Below are 18333 nucleotides of genomic sequence, written 5' to 3' on the forward strand. Positions count from 1 at the left end.
TATTTGAGAATAGTTGACACACAGTGTTACATTAGTTTCAGGTCTACAACATGATTCAGCCTCTCTATACCTAGGCTTTGCTCACTGCAAGTGTAACTACCATGTGTCATAACACTTCTTATTACAGTATCATTGATAATAGTCCCTATGCTATGCCTTTTATTTCCATGATTTAGTCATTCCATAACTGGAAGCCTGAATCTCCCACTCCCCTTCATGCATTTTACCCACTCTCCCACCCCCCTTCCATCTGGCAGCCATTATTTCTGTGTATTTAAAGGTCTGATTCTGCTTTCTGTATGTTAATTCATTTGTTTTCTTAGGTTCCACAAGAGTGAAATCATACAGCGTTTATCTTTCTCAATCTGACTTACTTCATTTACCATAATACCCTCCTAGTCCATCCATGTTGTGTCAGTTGACAAGAGCTAATCCTTTATTATGGTGGAGTAATATTTCATTGCATATGTTACCGTATCTTCCTTATCCATTTGTCTATCAATGGACATGTTGATTCCATATCTTGGCTACTGTAAATAATGCGTCAATAAATGGGCGCATGTATCTTTTCAGATTAGTGTTTAATTTTCTTTAGATAAATTCCTAATAGTGGAATTATTGGATCAAATGGGATTCCTATTTTTACTTTTTTTAAATAATAAATTTATTTTTTATTGGTGTTCAATTTGCCAACATACAGAATAACACCCAGTGCTCATCCCGTCAAGTGCCCCCCTCAGTGCCCGTCACTCATTCACCCCACCGCCCGCCCTCCTCCCCTTCCACCACCCCTAGTTCGTTTCCCAGAGTTAGGAGTCTTTATGTTCTGTCTCCCTTTCTGATATTTCCCACACATTTCTTCTCCCTTCCCTTATATTCCCTTTCACTATTTTTTATATTCCCCAAATGAATGAGAACATACAATGTTTGTCCTTCTCTGATTGACTTACTTCACTCAGCATAATACCCTCCAGTTCCATCCACGTTGAAGCAAATGGTGGGTATTTGTCATTTCTAATGGCTGAGTAGTATTCCGTTGTATACATAAACCACATCTTCTTTATCCATTCATCTTTCTTTTTTTAAATTTTTATTTATTTATGATAGTCACAGAGAGAGAGAGAGAGGGGGGCAGAAACATAGGCAGAGGGAGAAGCAGGCTCCATGCAGGAAGCCCGATGTGGGATTCGATCCCAGGTCTCCAGGATCGCGCCCTGGGACAAAGGCAGGCGCCAAACCGCTGCGCCACCCAGGGATCCCTATCCATTCATCTTTCGATAGTCACTGAGGCTCCTTCCACAGTTTGTCTATTGTGGACATTGCTGCTAGAAACATCGGGGTGCAGGTGTCCCGGCGTTTCATTGCATCTGTATCTTTGGGGTAAATCCCCAGCAGTGCAATTGCTGGGTCGTAGAGCAGGTCTATTTTTAACTCTTTGAGGAACCTCCACACAGTTTTCCAGAGTGGCTACACCATTTCACATTCCTACCAACAGTGCCAGAGGGTTCCCTTTTCTCTGCATCCTCTCCAACATTTGTGGTTTCCTGCCTTGTTAATTTTCCCCATTCTCACTGGTGTGAGGTGGTATCTCATTGTGGTTTGGATTCGTATTTCCCTGATGGCAAGTGATGCAGAGCATTTTCTCATGTGCGTGTTGGCCATGTCTATGTCTTCCTCTGTGAGATTTCTGTTCATGTCTTTTGCCCATTTCATGATTGGACTGTTTGTTTCCTTGGTGTTGAGTTTAATAAGTTCTTTATAGATCTTGGAAACGAGCCCTTTATCTGATACGTCGTTTGCAAATATCTTCTCCCATTCTGTAGGTTGTCTTTTAGTTTTGTTGACTGTATCCTTTGCTGTGCAAAAGCTTCTTATCTTGATGAAGTCCCAATAGTTCATTTTGTTTCTTTTGCCTCCGTGGATGTATCTTGCAAGAAGTTACTGTGGCCGAGTTCAAAAAGGGTGTCGTCTGTGTTCTCCTCTAGGATTTTGATGGACTCTTGTCTCACATTTAGATCTTTCATCCATTTTGAGTTTATCTTTGTGTATGGTGCAAGAGAGTGGTCTAGTTTCATTCTCTGCATGTGGATGTCCAATTTTCCCAGCACCATTTATTGAAGAGACTGTCTTTCTTCCAGTGGGTAGTCTTTCCTCCTCTATCGAATATTAGTTGACCATAAACTTGAGGGTCCACTTCTGGATTCTCTATTTTGTTCCATTGATCTATGTGTCTGTTTTTGTGCCAGCACCACACTGTCTTGATGACCACAGCTTTGTAGTAAAACCTGAAATCTGGCATTGTGATGCCCCCAGCTCTGGTTTTCTTTTTTAAAATTCCCCTGGCTATTCGGGGTCTTTTCTGATTCCACACAAATCTTAAAATAATTTGTTCTAACTCTGAAGAAAGTCCATGGTATTTTGATAGGGATTGCATTAAATGTGTAAATTGCCCTGGGTAACATTGACATTTTCACAATATTAATTCTGCCAATCCATGAGCATGGAATATTTTTCCATCTCTTTGTGTCTTCCTCAATTTCTTTCAGAAGTGTTCTATAGTTTTTAGGGTATAGATCCTTTACCTCTTTGGTTAGGTTTATTCCTGGGTATCTTATGCTTTTGGGTGCAATTGTAAATGGGATTGACTCCTTAATTTCTCTTTCTTCAGTCTCATTGTTAGTGTATAGAAATGCCACTGACTTCTGGGCATTGATTTTGTATCCTTCCATGCTACCAAACTGCTGTATGAGCTCTAGCAATCTTGGGGTGGAGGCTTTTGGGTTTTCTATGTAGAGTATCATGTCATCGGCAAAAAGGGAGAGTTTGACTTCTTTGCCAATTCGAATGCCTTTAATGTCTTTTTGTTGTCTGTCTGATTGCTGAGGCTAGGACGTCCAGTACTATGTTGAATAGCAGTGGTGAGAGTGGACATCCCTGTCTTGTTCCTGATCTTAGGGGAAAGGCTCCCAGTGCTTCCCCATTGAGAATGATATTTGCTGTGGGTTTTTTGTAGATGGCTTATAAGATGTTGAGGAATGTTCCCTCTATCCCTACACTCTGAAGAGTTTTGATCAGGAATGGATGCTTTCAGCATTTTGTCAAATGCTTTCTCTGCATCTATTGAGAGGATCATATGGTTCTTGGTTTTTCTCTTGCTGATATGATGAATCACATTGATTGTTTTATGAGTGTTGAACCAGCCTTGTGTCCCGGGAACAAATCCTATTTGGTCATAGTGAATAATTTTCTTAATGTACTGTTGGATCCTATTGGCTAGTATCTTCTTGAGAATTTTTGCATCTATGTTCATCAGGGATATTGGTCTATAATTCTCCTTTTTGGTGGGGTCTTTGTCTGGTTTTGGAATCAAGGTGATGCTGGCCTCATAGAACGAATTTGGAAGTACTCCATCTCTTTCTGTCTTTCCAAACAGCTTTAGTAGAATAGGTATGGTTTTTTCTTTAAACGTTTGATAGAATTCCCCTGGGAAGCCAACTGGCCCTGGACTTTTGTGTCTTGGGAGGTTTTTGATGACTGCTTCAATTTCCTCCCTGGTTATTGGCCTGTTCAGGTTTTCTATTTCTTCCTGTTCCAGTGTTGGTAGTTTGTGGCTTTCCAGAAGTGCGTCCATTTCTTCTAGATTGCCTAATTTATTGGTGTATAGCTGTTCATAATACGTTTTTAAAATCGTTTGTATTTCCTTGGTGTTGGTAGTGATCTCTCCTTTCTCATTCATGATTTTATTAATTTGAGTCTTCTTTCTCTTCTTTTTAATAAGGTTGGCTAATGGTTTATCTATCTTAATAATTCTTTCAAAGAACCAACTCCTGGTTTTGTTGATCTGTTCCACAGTTCTTCTGGTCTCGATTTCATTGAGTTCTGCTCGAATCTTTATTAACTCTCTTCTTCTGCTGGGTGTAGGATCTATTTGCTGTTTTTTCTCTAGCTCCTTTAGGTGTAAGGTTAGCTTTTGTATTTGAGTTCTTTCCAGTTTTTGGATGGATGCTTGTATTGCAATGTATTTCCCCCTCAGACTGCTTTTGCTGCATCCCAAAGATTTTGAACGGTTGTACCTTCATTCTCATTAGTTTCCATGAATCTTTTTAATTCTTCCTTAATTTCCTGGTTGACCCTTTCATCTTTTAGCAGGATGGTCCTTAACCTCCACGTGTTTGTGGTCCTTCCAAACTTCTTGTTGTGATTAAGTTCTAATTTCAAGGCATTATGGTCTGAGAATATTCAGGGGATGATCCCAATCTTCTGGTATTGGTTCAGACCCGATTTGTGACCCAGTATGTGGTCTATTCTGGAGAAAGTTCTATGTGCACTTGAGAAGAATGTGTATTCCGTTGAGTTTGGATGTAAAGTTCTGTAGATATCTGTGAAATCCATCTGGTCCAGTGTATCATTTAAAGCTCTCGCTTCTTTGTGTTTAGAAGACCTATGGAGTGTAGAAAGCGCTAGATTGAAGTCACCAAGTATAAGTGTATTATTATCTAAGTATGCCTTAGCTTTGGTTATTAATTGATTGATATATTTGGCAGCTCCCACTCGGGGCATATATATTGATGATTGGTAAGTCCTCTTGTTGGATAGATCCTTTAAGTATGATATAGTGTCCCTCTTCATCTCTCACTACAGTCTTTGGGGTAAATTTTAGTTTATCCGATATAAGGATGGCTACCCCTGCTTTCTTTTGAGGACCATTTGAATGGTAAAAGGTTCTCCAACCTTTTATTTTCAGGCTGTAGGTGTCCTTCTGTCTAAAATGAATCTCTTGTAGACAGCAAATAGATGGGTCCTGCTTTTTTATCCAGCCTGAACCCCTGCGCCTTTTGATGGGGTCATTAAGCCCATTCACGTTCAGAGTTACTATTGAAAGATATGTGTTTAGTGTCATCATGATACCTATTCAGTCCCTGCTTTTGTGGATTGTTCCATTGGACTTCTTCTTAAAGGGGAATTTTGAGAGTTCCCCTTAAAATTTCTTGCAGAGCTTGTTTGGAGGTCACATATTCTTTCAGTTCCTGCCTGTCTTGCAAGCTCTTTTTCTGTCCTTCCATTCTGAATGAGAGCCTTGCTAGATAAAGTATTCTTGGTTGCATGTTTTTCTCATTTAGGACCCTGAATATATCCTGCCAGCCCTTTCTGGCCATCCAGGTCTCTGTGGAGAGGTCTGCTGTTACCCTTATACTTCTCCCCAGAAAAGTCAGGGATTTCTCGTCTCTTGCTGCTTTAAGGATCTTCTCTTTATCTTTGGAATTGCAAGCTTAACTATTAAATGCCGAGGTGTTGAACAGTTTTTTCGATTTTAGGGAGGGGATCTCTCTATTTCCTGGTTCTGAATGCCTGTTTCCCTTCCCAGATTAGGAAAGTTTTCAGCTATGATTTGTTCAAATACATATTCTGGCCCTCTGTCCCTTTTGCCGCCCTCGGGAACCCCAATTAAACGTAGGTTTTTCTTCTTCAGGCTGTCATTTATTTCCCTTAATCTATCCTCATGGTCTTTTAATTGTTTGTCTCTTTTTTCCTCAGTTTCCCTCTTTGCCATAAACTTGTCTTCAATGTCACTCACTCGTTTTTCCACCTCGTTAACCCTTGTCATTAGGACTTCTAGTTTGGATTGCATCTCATTCAATTGATTTTTAATTTCTGCCTGATTAGATCTAAATTCTGTAGTCATAAAGTCTCTTGAGTCCTTTATGCTTTTTTCTAGAGCCACCAGTAGCTTTATAATAGCGCTTCTGAATTGGCTTTCTGACATTGAATTGTAATTCAGATTTTGTAACTCTGTGGGAGAGAGGACTGTTTCTGATTCTTTCTTTTGAGGTGAGGTTTTCCTTCTAGTCATTTTGCTCAGTGTAGAGTAGGCCTTGATGTTTTAAATGATGCATCCAGGTCACTGGGCTGGAGAATGACACAGCCAGGTGCAAAGTCATGCCTGTCTTAGCCTGGCACGAAGTCGACTCTTCCAGTTTAATGAGCTGCCTCAGATCTCACTACGGCCAAATCACTCCCAAGACAAGGTAGGTTCTTGGGGTTTGTCTAGCTGGCTCTGCCCTTATCTTGTCCAAGACAAATTTCTAGAGCCATTCTAGAGAGTGACATTTGGAGAGGGTTGTCTCATACTTCTGTTTCACTGGCAACTCAGGAATTGTGACCATACTGGCCACTTTTGTATATTGGCAGGTGACAGCTGCATTAAAAGATGGATTGCAACTGCACAAAAATATACAAAAGGAGAGAAAATATTTGCAAGTCTTATATATGATAAGGACTTGATTCCAGGATCTATAAAGGACTCTTACAATTTAACAATGAAAAAACAACCCAATTTTAAAAAGCAGAGGTTTTGAATAGCCATTTCTCTAAAGAAGATACACAAATGGCCAGTAAACATATGAAAAGATGCCCAATATCAACAAATGCAAACCAAGGGATGCCTGAGTGGCTCAGTGGTTGAGCATCTGCCTGTGGCTCAGGTCATGATCCTGGGATCCAGGATTGAGTCCCACACCGGGCTCCCCGCAGGTAGCCTGCTTCTCCCTCTGCCCGTGTCTCTGCCTCTGTCTCTGTGTCTCTCAGGAATAAATAAATACAATCTTAAAAAAAAACACAAACACCACAGTGAGACAGCACTTCATACAGACTAGCGTGGTTATAACCAGTTGATGATAGCAAGTGCTAACAAGGACGTGGAGAAACTGAGACCCTCATACAGTACAGGTGGGGAACTGGGGTGCAGACCCTGGCAGCTCCTCAGAAACGGCTCAACATAAAGTTACCATATGACCCAGCAATTCTACTCCTGGTATTTACCCAAGAGAAATGAAAATACATATTCAGGGAAAAACTCAAAATTTTTATTTTATTTGAGAGAGAGCAAGAGCAGGGAGGAGAGACGCAGGGAGAGGAAAAAGCAGACTCCCCATTGAGCAGGGAGGCCAATGCAGGGCTCAATCCCAGAACCCTGGGATCATGAGCCGAAGGCAGCTGCCTAACTGACTGACCCACACGGGTGCCCATTCACAGAAAAACTTGTAGACGCATTCATAGCAGCACTATTCACAGGAGCCCCAAAGTGGAAACAACCAAATGTCTATGGGATGAATAGATAAACAAAAGTGGTCCATCCACACAGTGGAATATTACTCAGTCACGGAAAGGATAGGGTACTAACACCTGCTACGACACAACAGAACCTTGAAGACATTGTGCTGAGTGAAGAGGGGGTTCAAGGGGGCACAGGGATGAGGAGTGATGCTAAGCATCATGGGGTTTCTTTTTTAGCTGTGAAAATGTTCTCAAATTAGATTGTGGTGACGGCTGCATAATTCTGTGACTATAATGTAATTACTGAACTATATAAAGGGATGAAGGTTACATGGGGAATGGACCTCAGTAAAGCTGTAAAAGTAGCATTTTTCTTTTGGAAACTTTGGAGATAATTTCAACAGCATGTATTAGATGGTATTTGGGAGTTGTTGTCAGAAGCAGTAAAGGTACTATGGGAAAGTTTTACAAGTCCTTATCTGCTGTAGATGGAAAATGCTTTTCAGGGATATCTGCAAGGTCCAGATTCCCCACTGTGCACAGATGCTTCCTTCTCCCCGTCTTGATGGAGGCTACCAGGAGACCAAATAACTTAGGTGGGAGTCATCCCCCTCCATGGTTAAACACAGACCAAACTCAGAAAATATGGTAACCTTACAGGTTGCTCATGGGTGAACAGAAAGTACTTTTTTTTAAATATATTTTTTAATTTATTTATGATAGTCACACAGAGAGCGAGGCAGAGACACAGGCAGAGGGAGAAGCAGGCTCCATGCACCGGGAGCCCGATGTGGGATTCGATCCCGGGTCTCCAGGATCGCGCCCTGGGCCAAAGGCAGGCGCCAAACCGCTGTGCCACCCAGGGATCCCCAGAAAGTACTTCTTATATGGAGTAGGTAATTGCAAGCCTGCAAGTAAGTAGTCTATGCTCAAGTTCTCTGGTGGAACCATGAGGGCAATGGGGACAGGGAGGATACTACATCTGAGGAACTGAGTACACCCTCAAATATGGCTGGGTGCCTTTCTCCAGCCTTCAGACTCTACTCACCTGGAGTTGAGCCTAATCTGCCAGAGGAAAACCAGCCTGGAAGAGCCAATGTAGCATCAGAGGCTTGAAAACTTTTTGGAATGAGTGATATTCATATTGGTAATTTTGTCATTTATTCAAGGACCACAGTTGAACAAATACCCAAAGACTTTAAGATTCAGCTGTTATTTTGTTCAGAAGAGCAAAAACACATACAGGTTCTTCAAAACATAGCAAACAAACAAAGCTTTCCTTTAAGGAAGAGGTCCTATTGCAACCCTCTTAATTAAGAGTGGAAATCTAAGTTCCTTTGCTTTTAGGTGAGATCATTGACCAACAAAGTTGATTTAACAGACAGGTGTGGTGGGCTGAATCTGGCCCCCCAAGTATGTCTACATCCTAATCCCTAAAACCTGTAAATGTTACCTTATATGGCAAAAGGGACTGTGCAGATGTGATTATGAAACTTGAGATGGGGGGGTTATCTTGGATTATCTGGGTGGGCCCAATATAATCATGATGGCCCTTTCAAGAGGGTGCTGGTGGGTCAGAGCAAGAGGACAAGGTGATGTGGTGACAGGTGGAGGCGTGCACTTTGAAGATGGAGGCCACAAGCCACAAAACACAAGCAGCCACTAGCTGAGAAAGTTGAGGAAACAGATTCAGCCTTGGACACCTGAATTTTGATTCTGTGAAACTGATTTTGGACTTCAAGATTTGCAACTCTAAGAGATTATATTTGTGTTGTTTGAAGCCACTAAGTTTGTGGTCATGTTATAGCGCCAACAGGAAACTGACACATGTAAACTATGATTAGGAGGGCCTTGTGACAGCAAAACTGTGCTGCAAAAAGATGGATGAGGTGGGAGCCAGTGAGGAATCAAGAGGCTCTACTGGTGAGAGGCTAGAGATGGGGGCAAGGTAAGGCGCAGGTGTAGTAATGAAGACAAGCTCCTCTAATATTTAACATGGTTGCCAGGAAGGGGACTGCAGCATAGTCTAAAAGCCACTGAGCTTCCATTAAGTCTCTCTCTGCCCAAAAGGCAAGAGGCTTTGTCAACTGCATTCAACACACTGTCACCAGGATCTCTGATTCAGGCAGGACAGGGCCCTGCTGAACAGCTATTTCTCTTGGCTGGGTGTGGGCTTAGTCTAAAACTAAAATGATAGAAAAATAAGGTTCTTGTCCTTAAAGAGCTTTTACTGTGTACGGTACAGTTCCCCAACTTTGGCACTACTGGGCCAGGAGACTGGACTGTGTTGTGGGGCTGTCCTGTCCACTGTGGGACATTTAGCTGCATCCCCGGTCTCTACCTATGAGAGGCCAGGAACTAGAACTACCCTCCCTCTCCCCGAGTCATAACAACCAACATTTCCACACATGACCAAATGTCCTCAGGGGGCGGGGGGCAAAACTGCTCCCAGGTTGACCACCACTGGTGTGCACAGTAGAGCAGGGAGTAACACAATAAAATCTGCCTGGAACCAGTCAGAGAAGGTTTTGCTGAGCAGGATGTTCCTGTGAGATGGGAGGTGGAGGAAGTAGTGGAGGGAGGTGCCAGGTCCTAAAATCAAAGGAGAAGCATGTGCAGAGGCCTAGGGGGTAAGGATGTAGCAAAGGACACAGCCCGGATGTGACTGAGAGTGACTAGAAGATACAGATGCTTTTACAAGAATGTCATCTACCTGTTTCCTGCTTGAGGCAGTGCACCACTCTACCACAGTCTTCTCTGAACTCAGAGGTCAGCTGGCTTGCTCTGGGTGACTAAACACTATACTGATTGGGTTTGGATTCTTTGGATTCTTACTTTGAGAGAATGAAAGGATGGAATTAGATCAATTCTCTGGCCTCATTCCAGAACTTTTACATTCCATACAAATATATTTTGTGTTTTTAGAAAATTCATTTAGATACAATATATCAAAAAAGTAATCAATTTTAATGGGTTTTAGTAAATGTGCTGAGATAATCCACTTATTTATAAATAACACTTCCTCACTCCAATCATTTTGTTATTCTTAAGGCTGCTGGCCTAAGTGAGGAAGGAGAACAGTAAGGGTTCCCTTTGGTATGTCCTTAGCTGTCTACACGCACTACGTGCTTCTTTCCTGTTGTAGCTTTCCCCTGTCACCTGGGTGGGGGCTATGGCAGCTGTGTAGATTTTTCCCAATCAAAGGTGCTTTCATATAAATGTGTGCGTGCACGTGTAAAAGCACTATTTACTTGGAAATCCTCTCCTCATACAAACGTGTTCAAAGTCTCACTCCATGTGCCCTTTGTTAAGAATAGCCAGGAATTTCAGTAAGAATATTAGGGGATTTATATTCCAATGAACTTTTGCCTTGAAATTCTAGTGGGTCACTAATCTTTATTAAAGAAGTGTGTATGTGATAAAGATTGTCTGGTATGACAGTACATTAACTATATGTGTGATTTACCCTTGAACGTATTTAGAGAATAAATAAAGGGACAGGGGCACCTGCAGGATCAGCCAGATTGTCTTAGCAGTTACTTTCTGCTGGAAAGCAGAGACCTCAGTTCTCTCTCACCTAACACCCAGACCTGACATCTCTTCACTCTGTCACTGACAGGGTCACATCCCCCTTGATGTCTTCTGGGACTCCTCAGCAGCCAAATACGCACTGGCATTCCTTGAGGACTTCTTGCTTTCCCTGTAAGTCACACACACAGTCTGTGATTTACATGCAAGTCAGGGGAAGGAGAAACACAGAAGCCTTATAGATGCTTTCCTTCTGAACAGGGAGAATGAGGCTTGCTCTCAGTCCCCGTGGTGGAGTCTGTGGTGCTGGTGGAGGTTTGAGCTCTGGCGAAAACTTTTCCCACACTGGCTGCACTGGTATGGCTTCTCTCCGGTGTGGATCCTCTGGTGCAGCTTTAGAGTAGACTGGCGCCCAAAGCAGTTCCCACACTCTCCGCATGTGTAGGGCCTCTCCCCTGTGTGTACGCGCTTGTGTCTTTTCAGCTCCGAATTCCATGTGAAGCTTTTCCCACAGTCATCACATTTGTACGGCTTCTTTGCTGAATGGGTTGGCTGGTGACCAAGACGTTGCAAACGACTGCTCAGGCTCCTTTTGCTTCCTTTGCTTTTCTTCAGCTCTCTCAGTGGGTGGCTTTTCAGTGGGCTGCTGATGTATTCCAGTTCCCTGCAATGTCTCTGGTAGTGAGCGAATGGCTTCTGAGCATTCGGGGGACTGACCTGCCTCCGTGACAACCGGGATTCATTCATATTCGCCCCTCTCGGTTCAGGACTCTGCAGACTATTCCCTTTGGATCTGCCAGGGGACACTGCACATGGCTTTCCTCCTTTAGCCCCTTCTGGCTGTGGATTTTCCTTGTTGTCACTTTTCATTCTGGGAGTCTCTATAATTAGAAAGAATATGTTTCATTTTCTGGGCTTTGAAGAAATCTCAGCAAAAGAGCTAATAAATATTCTCAAAGTGTGGTCCTCCACTGGCGACTTCCATTCAACTCATATGTGGCACTCGTTACACAAACAGGCTGCCCCTGCATCCCCGTGGCTGCTGAGTCAGAATCTCTGGGGGGTAGAGTGGGGGTTGGGACCTGGAAATCTACAGGAATAACAGGCTCCTGGGGTGATTGTTATTTATACCAAAGTTAAGAACGAAGTTCTCCAACCCCATCTCTCTTTCCTACCTTTAGGGAAACGTTAGGGAAAGAAGAAATATGGAAAAGCAAACCAATCAGACTTGAGCACCAATTAACAAATGAGAGAGTTGAACTTTCAAAACTGCAAATATACTCACGTGGACACTGAATGATCACCACTATCTCTTGAAATAATGGAAATCCAGCAAATGTGGAGTGTTTCTTCATTACAAAGTGACAGCATTAGGGTTAAGAACTGCAATACGGGTTAGACATGTATCCTAACTTCAGAAACTCTGCAATTTCTGACCATCAGGATTGAGGATCAGGATGGAACAAGCTGGAATGTCTGTGGGCAAGTTGGAGGATCTACAGCTGTGTTATCCCACAGAATTTCTGACAGATGGGAAGTATCTGTGTATGTGCACATGTGCACATGCTATTCAATATGGCAGCCACTAGCTACATGAGGCTACTGAGTCCTTGAAATGTAGCTAGCATGACTGAGAAACAGAATTTTTAATTTTAATCTAATTTTACCTAATTTTAATTCAAACTTAAATAAGCACCCTAAGCACCCTATGCAATTATGGTCAACTGCTTTTCTTTTCTTTTTTTTTTAAAAGATTTTATTTAAAAAAAAAAAAAAAGATTTTATTTATTCATGAGAGACAGAGAGAGAGAGAGAGAGAGAGAGAGAGAGAGAGAGAGGCAGAGACACAGGCAGAGGGAGAAGCAGGTTCCATGCAGGAAGCCCGACTGGGACTGGATCCCAGGTCTCCAGGATCCCACCCTGGACCAAAGGCGGCGCTAAACTGCAGAGCCACCGGGGCTGCCCCTCAACTGCTTTTCAACAAGGTTGTCATGGCAATTAATTGGGGAAAGAATAGTCTCTCAGTAAAGGGTGCTGGGGGGCAGCCCTGGTGGCGGTGGCGCAGCGGTTTAGCACCGCCTGCAGCCTGGGGCGTGATCCTGGAGATCCCGGATAGAGTCCCAAGTCAGGTTCCCTGCATGGAGCCCGCTTCTCCCTCTGCCTGTGTCCAAGCCATTCTCTCTCTCTCTCAATAAATAAAATCTAAATAAAAAAGAGAGAGGAAAGTTTAAAGGGGATCCCTGGGTGGCTCAGCGGTTTGGCGCCTGCCTTTGGCCCAGGGTGTGATCCTGGAGTCCTGGGATCGAGTCCCACGTCGGGCTCTGTGTGTGGAGCCTGCTTCTCCCTCTGCTTGTGTCTTTGCCTCTCTGCCTCTCTCTCTCTCTCTCTCATGAATAAATAAATAAAATCTTTAAAAAAAGGGGGGGGGTGCTGGGACAACTGGATTTTTCACATGCAAAAGAATGAGGTTGGACCCCTGCCTCACAACACACAAATAATAACTCAAAATGAATGAAAGACCTAAATAGAAGAGCTAACCAATGTTTCTTTGAGCAAAACATAGGTTTAAATCTTTGTAATTTCAGATTAGGCAATGGTATTTTAGATATGTCACCAAAAACACAAGCAAAGAAGAGAAAAACAGATAAATTGAAGTTGATCAAAATTAGAAACATCTGTGCTTCAAAGGATACTATCAAGGAAGTGAAATAACAACTCACATGGAGAGAAAACAGGTGTTGAGTATCCAGGGTATATAAAGATTTTTTTTTAAGATTATTTTTTTATTCACAAGAGACACAGACAAAGAGAGGCAGAGACATAGGCAGAGGGAGAAGCAGGCTCCCTGCGAGAAGCCCAATGCGGGACTCAATCCTGGACCCCAGATTACACCCTGAGCTGAAGAAGATGTTCAACCACTGAGCCACCCAAGCGCCCCTATAAAGAACTCTTACAACAACAAAATACTGACCCAATTAACAGATGGGCAAAGGGTCTGAATGGATATTTCTCCAAAGAAGATATACAATTGACCAATAAGCACATGAAAAGATGTTCAACATCATTTGCCATCAGGGAAGTAAAGCCTCCATGAGATACCGGTTTTTACCTAACAAGACTGCTGTAACAGAAACACGACAAGTGTTGACAAGGATGTGGAGAAATTAGAATTCTTACAGGGACTGCTGGCGGAAATGTAATATGGCACAGCTGCTTTGGAAAAGAGTCTGGCGTTTCCTCAAAAGATTAAACATAGAGCTACTATCTGACCCAGCAATTCCACTCCTAGGTACAAGAGAAATGAAAACAATGTCCACACAAAAACTCATCCACAAAAGTTCATAGCAGCACTATTCATGATAGCCAAAAAGTGAAAACACCTCCCAAATGACCATCAACTGATGAATAAACAAAACGTCCATATAATGGAATATTAGCCATAAAAACAAATGAAGTGGTGATGCATGTTACAACATGGATAACTTTGAAAACGTGCTCAGTGAAAGAAGCCAGTCACAGAAGAGCACAACATATATCATCCTGAAATATCCACAATAAGCAAATCCAGAGACAAAGGAGATGGTGGTTGCCAGGGGCTGGAGAGTGGGTGCTAGAAAGTGCCGAGGAGTCTGGGTTTCTTTTTGAGGTCATGAAAATTTTCAAGAATTGGATAAATGGGGATGGTCGCAAACGTGTATGAATGTACTAAACAACACTGAAATGCATACTTCAAAGGGGTGAATTTTATACTGTATCTTCTTAATAAAATTTACATAGTCACATATGGCTAGAGGCAACTTACTGAGCAGTGCAGCTCTGAAGGGAGGCATTACTGGATCTTGGAGGTGAGGAACATGATAATCCACCTTCGGGGATCAAATAAAAGGAGACAGGGCCCACAAGCGCACTGAGATGCCTGCAATGAGGCAGGAGAAGGCAATGTGTGCGCTCAGGGGCATGAAGCCCATAGGTTATAGGGCAGGACCTCAGCCAGGGTCACAGTTCTTTTCTGTTGGATGCCCCAGGTCTTCTTTATTCCTATGTTCCAAGAATAACCAATCCAAGGTGTCACTGCATGTAGCAAATCTTAGGGAACCAAGGTGATCCAACCTTTTGGAAACCTTCTTTAACCTGCTGACTGTCCCCTCTATTCACATCACTAAGACTGACCAAAGTGTCTCCGTAACTCAGTCTGAGATCACAGTACTGAGTACAGCAGGGCCAGCAATCACTGGCATTGTACCATGGACAGATAGGGAAATGGACACAAGGATTTAAAGCACAGACAATGTCACAGGAGGAGGAAGAGGCAGAAAATAATACGGACCAGGTCTTTTCCTCTAATGAGCACAACATTCTTTAGACCCCTTCTCAACATGGGACCATTTTAAGGGATGGAACTCGGCCACATTTGTATAGATGTTCATCAACGGTCATATGTGGATCTGTCTTCATTATAAGCAGCTCTGAAGGGGACAGAGTAGATAACCCTGTTGTGCACTGGACTGTCAAAGACTCATTAATAGAAAATAACAGAACCACACTTCTTATATATACTATCACTGCCATTCTCATCAATGAAATTCATTAGGGAATAAAGACCTACAGTAACATAAAACATTTGAAGAACCAAGGTGCGGTCTATGGGGTTTCAGAACCACAAGATGTTCTGATGGAGGTAAAGAATTTAGGAGAGGGAGAGAAGAAGCATGGAGTGTTTACCTGTCCCAGCCAATTTGGGGTCTGGTTCCTGAAGGGGCGGGGATTTTTCCCAATGATGAGAGCTCAGCTGATCCTGAGATGCCGCCTGGGAAGGCTCCTCCACAGAACTCTCTCTGGGATACCTCCTAGGAGTTTGCAGTTGAAAGTCTGGGAGTTCCTGTTCTCCAAGCTGAGATCCAGTCTTCTCCAAGAGCACCTTCTGCCCTTGCATACAAACGGCCACCTAGGAACAAGCCCTATGCATTAGAGCACAGCTCAAGGACTGACTGGGGGCAGCTTGACCTCTCACTGCTCTGTAATGATCCCTTTGCCCTGGGAATTCCCCATAACAGCCTGGAGGCCAACTTTGAGAGACTATGGAAACTCTCAAAGGTAGCAAAAGGAAAGACATGCAGAATGACTTGGGAGATTAATCCTAACCTGTGGAGGCTGCTTCAAACCAGCTGAGACTTCCTGAGTGGGTGCCCCTAAACGAGGGTCTTTCTTAGAGCCTCAAAGTCATAAGAGAAAGCACAGATAACAAGGTCAGTCATGACACTGGCACAGCAGTATCTCACCCTTTGTCCATCCGCCTCCTTACTTCTATTGAAAATAGGCCCCACTGGATCAGGAAGGAATATGATCAGGCCATTAAAAAAACTATCTAATAGGGATCCCTGGGTGGCGCAGCGGTTTGGCACCTGCCTTTGGCCCAGGGCGCGGTCCTGGAGACCTGGGATCAAATCCCACATCGGGCTCCTGGTGCATGGAGCCTGCTTCTCCCTCTGCCTCTCTCTCCTTCTCTTTCTGTGACTATCATAAATAAATAAAAATTAAAAAAAAAAAACTATCTAATAAATCGTCCTGCCCAAGGCTTCTCTAGTAAGGAGATCCCAGTAGTAGCAGGGCTCTGAGAGGACTACCCACCCTGTTTCTGACTGCCTCCATTCCTCAAAGCACGTGGTTGTTTGCTTTCTGCCTAGGCCCTGACTGGGGTCTGACTTGTAGATGGGGGTTGGAAGAAATACCCACCAAGTGAGCTGCAGCTTCCTGATCGGAAGGGAAGACACTTCACCAAAGCAAGGTCTACCATGAAGTTCCACCCAAGTCAAATTCCTACCCTACATGACCCTGCTGCTAAGAATCCTGACCCTAGGAAAACTTCAGAAGGAATGGGTGTGGGGAAATGTGTGGGCAACAATGCAAGGACCTTACTTGACCCCCTGCTTCCTCATTGGAGTGCCAGTGCCTGGGTTTTCTGAAAACCTGTTATTTTTCCCAGGGGGTGTTCCCAAATAGAGGTCAGAAGCCACATCTGAAGCCATTTCTGGACTCTGACTAGGGAGGGATCCAGAGAGCAGATACTATCCAGGTGACAAAGAAATCCTGGGACCATGAGAGAGGGCCCTCCTTACCCACTGCTTTGGTCTCTTGGCTGCTCTTTGAAAATCTTCCACGAGGGTCACAATCTCCTTGCTGCTCATTGGACATCGATGCCTGACCCGAGCCTGGATCTCTGGAGGCAGGATGTTCAGGAACTGCTCCAGCACCAGCAGCTCCAGAATCTGCTCCTTGGTGTGCAGCTCGGGCTGCAGCCACTGACGGCAGAGCTGCTGGAGCCTGGAGAGGGCCTCCTGGGGTCCGGACACCTCTTGGTAACAGAACCGTCGGAAGCTCTGGCGGGAGAGCTCAGGATCCGGGCGGTCTTTTTGCAGAGTGGGTTTCCGTTTGTCTTCCAGCTTTGCTATTATGTGTCTTTCTGGCTTGGAGGAAGTCTGAATGTGGGACTGCGAGCTGAGAGTGATCTCCATCTTGGCCGCCATCTTGGGGCGCCGGCGCCAGGCTCTCTCTCCTTGAAGCGGTTCAGGCCTTCGGGCTCATGGTTCCGTACAAATCTGCCCTAGTGTTAGCCAGGTGCTGGGGAGGGCGTGACAAGGCCAGGCCCCAAGCTCCTGAGTGCACCACAGGGCCTGAGGGTGGGGACAGTCTGTCCCCCTGGCACTTTCCTCAACTGCCTTGAAATAGAGGAAAGTCATAACGTCCTGCAGGGAACTGGGGGGAAATCCTTCTTTTATTTCATCGACAAGCGCGCAAGGTCTCAGAGGAATTGCGCAACGTGCCGTTACTGGCGGTCGGGAACCCCCAGGAAAAGTTGGGAGTTGTCACACAGGTGGCCTGCGCCACCTAACCGGCAGCCGGGCGGCGCGGGCCTCGAGCATCTCGCCGGGAGCTGGGGGGCAGGGGCGCGGAGGGCGCGGAGGGCGCCGCTCGCGGCAGGGCAGGCGGAGCGCCGCGTCTGCTGGCTCCCGACGGCCGGCAGGCCCTCCGCGCCGGCCTCCGAGGGCGCCCGGGCAGCCCCCGAGATGGGAGACGCTACGGCTCAACTTCGTGGCTGCGTGCGAGCCCGGGGTGGCGCCTGAGGCGACAGCGTCCCTGACTGCCTGCACCCCACGCCCACCCGCCGCGGACTCACCTCTCGGGGGACCAGGGATGCGAAACCCAGGAGCCAGGGCTGGGGCGGGGCCGAGGCCGCTCGACGCGGACACTCCCACTGGCTGAGGAGGAATGACGCGAGAAGTACTACGAAGGAGGGCCCGCCCCCTCCCCTGGGGGATTGGCTCCCAGAGGGCGACCTTTCGCGTCTATTTGCTGCTGAGTCTCTTCGAGCTAGCAAGGAACGGCGAACGGCCTTCGTAGGGCACGCCGGGAGCTGTAGTCCAATGGCTCTGCTCACGAACATGCGCAGCGGGTGGACGGGCGCCGGGGGATCCATGCATTGACTTTCGGACCCGCGGCTGAGCGACTTGGTGAGTGATTTGCTTGCTCGTGGCCGCGGGCTCAAAACGAGGTCCGACGTCAGCCTGCCAGCTGACGAGTGGCAGCTCGAGTGGCAGCCCCTCGCCACTGCGAGTCTTTTCAGGGCTGTGGGCACAGGCCCGGACAGCACCCCTCCCTCGAGCCGGCCAGCGGGACTCCCTGCGGGCTGTGACCTGAGGTGGCTTCTTCACGCCGCCTGTGAAGGCGTCTCCCGACCTCGCGCCCGGGACGATC

At 45.2% G+C, this 18333-nt stretch overlaps 1 protein-coding gene across 1 annotated transcript; it reads right to left on the reverse strand.

Moving 5' to 3' along the window:
- Positions 1 to 8197: 8197 nt before the first annotated feature.
- On the reverse strand, positions 8198 to 17839 carry ZNF174 (zinc finger protein 174). The gene is made up of 3 exons (XM_026002988.2): positions 16698 to 17839; positions 15304 to 15526; positions 8198 to 11462 (listed from the first exon to the last, which is right to left on the reverse strand). The coding sequence occupies exons 1-3, from the start codon at positions 17103 to 17105 to the stop codon at positions 10861 to 10863; spliced, it is 1233 nt and encodes a 410-aa protein (XP_025858773.1). The 5' UTR covers positions 17106 to 17839; the 3' UTR covers positions 8198 to 10860.
- Positions 17840 to 18333: the final 494 nt, after the last annotated feature.

The sequence above is a fragment of the Vulpes vulpes genome, chromosome 3, assembly GCF_048418805.1.
Source record: "Vulpes vulpes isolate BD-2025 chromosome 3, VulVul3, whole genome shotgun sequence".
Classification (NCBI taxonomy): Eukaryota; Metazoa; Chordata; class Mammalia; order Carnivora; family Canidae; genus Vulpes; species Vulpes vulpes.

What these genes read in the sequence shown, in the direction of transcription:
- ZNF174 (XM_026002988.2), bottom strand. Translation starts at nt 17,105, where the DNA reads ATGGCGGCCAAGATGGAGATCACTCTCAGCTCGCAGTCCCACATTCAG. An exon ending in CCAAGAGACCAAAGCAGTGG is followed by an intron (nt 15,527 to 16,697) that starts GTAAGGAGGGCC and finishes GCTTGTTCCTAG; the next exon opens with GTGGCCGTTTGTATGCAAGG. An exon ending in CCCCAAATTGGCTGGGACAG is followed by an intron (nt 11,463 to 15,303) that starts GTAAACACTCCA and finishes TTCTAATTATAG; the next exon opens with AGACTCCCAGAATGAAAAGT.